General features: G+C 51.3%; 1 protein-coding gene across 1 annotated transcript; it reads right to left on the reverse strand.

The window, feature by feature from the left end:
- Window positions 1-1,311: 1,311 nt before the first annotated feature.
- Window positions 1,312-1,512, reverse strand: BO86DRAFT_278545 (uncharacterized protein; the record flags this gene model as incomplete). The annotated part of the gene is made up of 1 exon (XM_025667296.1): window positions 1,312-1,512. A coding segment is annotated over one exon (201 nt), but the record flags the coding sequence as incomplete, so codon positions are not given.
- Between the last annotated feature and the right edge of the window lie 4,410 nt (window positions 1,513-5,922).

The raw sequence follows: 5,922 nt of genomic DNA on the forward strand, positions 1-5,922 counted from the left end.
CTTTCGACTCCGTTTCATCAGGGTAACTTTAGCTCATTTTCCAGTATACGTGCGATGCTGGTCCATCACACCTGATGGCGGTGATAATCAAGGAGACCAAATTTAGCCCAGTATTAATGAGAGGGGTGGAAAAGGCACGAAGCCGACGAAAATTCCCACGACAAGGCCAGCACTCGAGAAGAACATCCAAACAACAGACTGCTGCTTGCTGCTGCTGCTGCTGCTGTTGCAGTACCGGTACAGTGGCAAAGACAGCAACCAAACCCATGGATTTGCGTCAAGGGTCCGATCGATCAATCGTCACCCACACTTTCTCGAGCCATGGGTCCTCGGTGTAGATACCTATACGAGCGGCTTGCAACATCCGCGCGGAAGGTTGGCTTGTGATACGAGAGGTTTCTAGCCTGAAGATACGAGGGATTGTAAGAGGGGAAGACTTCGGAATTAAAAACTCAACTGGGTGGAGGGTTGGAAGAGGGAGTCGTTGATTAGGACGGGGCGGGCTATGTCCTCGCGCGATGCCTGGGAAACTCTTTTGGCGATAGCGAGTACCCTAGGAGGCAGAGATGGATTAGGTTCGACTTTTGCTTCAAGTCTACCTGCTGTTTAGGGGGTGACATAGGAGGTGACATTCCATGTTCTACCGCTACACTTTGGCATGGGGAACCGGTCGAAAATGGATCATGGGGCTGGCGCCTACGGCCGATGTTGTTGGAAAGACGGTGTTCTGGTTGACGAAAAACTGCTATGTTCTGAACCCCATCAAGCTGAGCGTAAGGCTGATCATATCGACCTCGTGTGTGGCATCAGAAGATGACGCAATATGATGGATAATACTCTGTCTGTTGTCGAGTCGAGTGTGAACCTGGTTTAGCTGGCAGACTCTGCACAGGTGGTCGGTGTGCATCTGAACGGGCATCATGAGCGACTCAGCTGATCTGCAGAATAAAGTCAAGCCACAACGTCCTCATGGATATTGCCTAGGGCACATCCTCGGGAAATGAGATAGTGCGCTTGTACTGTAAGCCGCAACTTCATCTGGAATACTTTCCGAGGAGCAGACAGGTGATTCTCTCTTCACAGTGGTCGACTAAGCCAGCTTCTAAGTGACAAAGTATTTCACCCAACCATTCTCCTTCCCATTAGTGCGTCCTACAGTCAACCAGGTATCGCTGGAGAGAAACTGTCTCATGACTCATAGAGTTTATCACGAATCTGCGAACACGAATTTGACTTCACGGGAGGCATGACTCGGATGTCACTCTAATTGTTCTCTTCTATAGGGCTTTCGTCATGTTCATCGTCGGGGATATCATTGCTGGCAGGATCATTGTTCAGCAGAGCGTAGATGTCGGTATCAGAGGGATTGGCACGAATGATGGAGATCAAGTGAGCAACACGCGCCGGATCTCCACTGCGGACAATCCTCATAATCCGTTCAAGAAGACCTCGAAAGTAATCGAGCTCGGCTGCGAGTTCGTCAGGAGCCTGTGAGGCGCTTGATTCAAGATCTGAGGTATCGCTAGTGTCGTCCGGGTGGTCGTTGTGGAGGCTATAGAACATCACAGATGGTTAGGCAGGAACGAATGATGGGCCAGGGCAGTAAATTCCAGGGCCGGAAGGTCTACCTTTCATCCCCATTTAGGGCAAAGCTGCTCTCTTCCGCAGTCATCTTGTTATATCGTCACAAGGCAGAAGTTTGCTGGTCTTGGCTGCCTCAAGGTCCCGCGGGGTAGTGGTTGAGGGCTGCACAAGACGGGAGCGACACGGGGTTCGGGTTCTGGTGACGATCCGACTGAGTACGCCGGGAGATTTTGCAATGGAAAGGTATGGAAAGTGATGAGGGTGGGCGTAAAACGAAATAGTAGTCAAGAATGGTTGATTCGTACTGAGACAGAGCACTACCCACAAGCTGATATCTGGACGGCCAGAGGGGAAAGTTGCAGTGATGGGGAAGTAAGAGTGCAATTAGTAGTGTCTAATCCCTCCTAGACCGAGTGGCAGTCGGCTGAGGCTGACCCCCTGGGCAGTCAATGCGGTATCCGAAGAGTCACACACTCAACCGACACTTCCGTGCATCAGCCATTTGCATGGTGGGAGAATGCTTTCATCTTCCAGGTTGGAGCCAGACAGAGAGAGAGCTGAGGGAGGAAAAGATATCCATGCCTCTCAGGCCAAACAAACTGGGTGACTGGGAGACAGGGTGGACTGATAGGCTCACTGGCGCCTACAGGAGAGGTACACCGTCACAAATCGAGCCTGAGCTACAGCCCAGCAGTAGTGAACGAGTGCCACAATTCACCCTAAATCACACCGGAACCCTCATTGGCAAGTGCCACTGGGTATCTGGGTGTATCTGGGTATCGCTAGTACTCCACCCAATATACGGCCACTCAACCATCAGGTCACGGACGCTGGGGATGCTCTGTAATGGCACGTTCCGGCATGCTAAAACATGCCCGGTGGGTTTTCATAGCATCACATCAACACAAACACAGGAATCGGGATTAGTCAGGGTCATTGGGTGTCAATCGCAGGAGCCGTCAAATGGATGGAGGTGGAAATTGGGATGGGTTTGGGGGTCGTTATAGAATGTTTGTATCGCCGGGAAAAGACTGCCAGCTCTGCTCGTCTTCTTGACCAGAAACCCGGGAAAAGTCCCCAGCCAATCCCTGGGCCCGTGGCGGTCTCCGCCGCCCATCACGACGAACAGAATATGGACGAACCTGCAATCTTCTAGGCTCTGGAAATATCATCCATTCTCTCAGATAGGCTCAATTGATTCCCCGCTGCTCAGAGCTGGTTTATTCTTCTGTATCGCAATTCGATGCTTCTGTAGCTGCCGCGGTAGCTGCCCACTAGTCTTCTCTCCACCGGCCGTCTGCTGCAGATTGTCTCCCCTGGCTTTGCCACAGCCGCGGATGCCCTCATAAGAAGCTCATCTCATGTTGCTGCCAAAACTGCAGACTCCATACGTTGTGAACACAGGTGCTGAAATCGTCTTTGTGCCTAATCATTTAGCTCACCCAGGGGATCGATCGACAGTTTGGTACCTGTCCCACTACCCATTGGCAGTTAATGTGCTCCATCTGCCACGTTCATTCGACCTCATCTCGCAACAAGCAATACGCGTTACTCGGCCTTCAGCTGTCAACTTTTTCGGTCCAACTCCTTGTTGATAGCAGTACGTTGGATTCTGTCGCCACCAAGCAAAAATCCCAGATGATTGTGACTCGCCCGTAGTCATTTGGGACGGACGTTCTTTGACTTGTGTTCCCCGTATGAAGCCATATTATCTCATCCCGATTTCCATCGAAACTGTGCCTTTTCAATCTTGCGACTGCGTCAGAGACATAGATAGATTGTGGACATATCTCGAAAGGCGCCCGTGCTCCGGTCAGAACACGATGGAGGGCGGGCACTTCAGATGCAAGGCGATTGCAGAGGTATAGTCCCACCATCGTGTCTTTTATTCCGTTTAAACCTCTTTTCCCGCAAAGAGTTAGGGCCAACATGGGTTACAGGCACCTGTCTGTCTGATGCACTTCCCAACCCAGAGCATCCCCTTGCGTCCTCTTCTAAAGATGCACCAACACCTCAAGAGCTGGTTCAAGAAAGCGCAAGATTACACACGGTCCAACTCGGCACATACAAGGTCAAGGCAGAGATCCCCGAAATCTAGGGAAGGATAGGACAGTGAGGGATGTGTGCGGTAGTGGCAAGGAACAGAACTATACCCATGAGACAGGACCATCAACTTGGTAAGAGCTGGACGGCTTATGGACATTGATGCCCTCACTAGGATATGAATGACCATGGTTTTGCCCACAAATGGAATGACCATGAAGATGGGCAGGCCAAAATTCTTTCGATTTGCTCTTCAATCTGTGAGAACGCAGGGTCGGCTTGCAGAACTGAAGGGTACGAATACCAGACGCCCGCAGCTCTCTGAACGTATAGGGACAGGCACATGCCAGCGAGTTTCGAGGCACCAACACGGGCCGGCATTGATATGCATATCGCACACAATTCGAATCGGAGGACACGACCTATGAGAGGTCCGCATCTCATGTGTCCTGAGATGTCCTTCTTGCTGGTTTATCTCGCTCATGTGGCACTTGGTTTTGTTCAACGGGAGTTGCGGCAGCAATCGATGCACGTCTTAGTCTGCCTTAGCGCGGATCTCGGTTCGAAGCTGCGAGGTGGCTGGTCCGACACGGTTGCTATCCATTCGAGCATAAGGGCGGTTCTATCATGCTTGTTGAAGTGATCGGAACGACAGAGAGGCGCCTGCGCTTGTGAGAGTGTCGAATTTTCTCGTGGGTATCGCTTTACGGTCACAGGGATTCGGATCGGCGGGGTTTAGCAGCTGTCAACATCTGGACTGTCCTATCTCGGCCACGTTCGATCCTATGATTTCACAGGTGGCGAATTTGTCGATCTTGTAAGAAAGAGTGTTTGGGGAGGATCGCTCAAAAGGCCAGGGGATACGTTCCCACTGCATCGCGCGACAAGGCACATGCACTTGGTCTCTAAGCCGCACTGACAAGCGTCGGTGGACCCATTGGCTCGCTCGGATTTTAGTCGATCCTTCTTCGATTGGCTTATGAGGGTCGCGAAATATCGGCTATTTCAGCACTCATTCTAGCCTTGATGGCTAGCAATGCAGCCAAACAACAGTTAGGGCCTTTTGAAACACCCCGATGAGCTCAAAGCGATGGTACGCCTTGACGCCTTAATGGACAAATGTAAGTCATATCCCGAATCCTTCCGCGCGTAGGTCTATGGATCGTTGTCGAGGAGGTCTCAAACTGAAACTCAAACAACGGTCAGAGCAAGTCCCCATTGCTTTAAAGACCCCCTTTGTTCGAATTAGCACTGGGGGGAGAGGGGGAGTAAACCTCGTGAAACCGGCAAGTACAGCCCGAAGGCGGGTATGGAAGATATTTCCGGGGCATGAGATCTCTTTCTCGGCTCCGATGCAGTCAAAAGGAGCCGGCTTTGGGGGTGGGAACACAACGAACGTTCGGCAGACGGCCTTTCGAGGAAGACCAGGTTGAGGATGTGAGAATGAGAAGCAGAGTCTGGCGGAGAGCCGCTCCTGTTTTTGTGCTGGATAATGATTCCTGAGCCGCTTATTGGGCTCCGCTGTTCGCATGCACGGCACTTTCGACTAGGTCTTTTCGCGTACCAGTCTTTGCGGTTGGCTTCTGGATTTACGACGCTCACTCAGGGGCAGTTCTTACCTGTCATCTGTCTGGGGAGGTTATGTTACTTTTGATATACGCCAAGGCCATAGGCTCGCAACAACCCAGCTTTCGCTTTTGCGGCGAGGTACGTGATTCCATTGCTTGTATGGAGTCAAGTCGAGCTCAGGGGGGTTCTACACACGGCAAATCTCTTTGGACAACCTCTTTTGTCAAGGTGAGTATTACCTTCCATTGGTATTGCGAATTGATTCGACGCGGTCAGCGATCGAGACGCATCAACATCAAAGTTTTAACCACCTTCTCTTCCGCCTAGGCCTCTTGAATACTTTCCCTATTAGTTTCTTAGCTGCTGTGATGGAAATAACTCCCTCGTCCTCGTCCCCCTGTCATGGCCAGACTGTTCATTCCTTGAAATACGATCTGGCCCGGTTACGCCCGTGAAGCATAGTCAATGCTGCCCTGGAATAGACTACAGATGGCTCGTTCTTCCTTTTACTCCTTCGGAATTATTATTCGCGGAACAATGATCCGGTCGGTTCGCTAGGAGCACAGGATGCTTGTCCGTCCGTGGCCACGATCCCTAGACTGTGTAAAGCTAGCATAGTGGATATCAGGCGCTTGACGATCTCAATTGCATGTCACTCTGCTTATTTTTACCACTCCATCATCTCGTGCTAGAGGTAAGTCTGTCTGGCTTGCATCTGCGTTCCTG

The sequence above is a fragment of the Aspergillus japonicus genome, assembly GCF_003184785.1.
Source record: "Aspergillus japonicus CBS 114.51 unplaced genomic scaffold BO86scaffold_140, whole genome shotgun sequence".
NCBI classification, from domain to species: Eukaryota; Fungi; Ascomycota; class Eurotiomycetes; order Eurotiales; family Aspergillaceae; genus Aspergillus; species Aspergillus japonicus.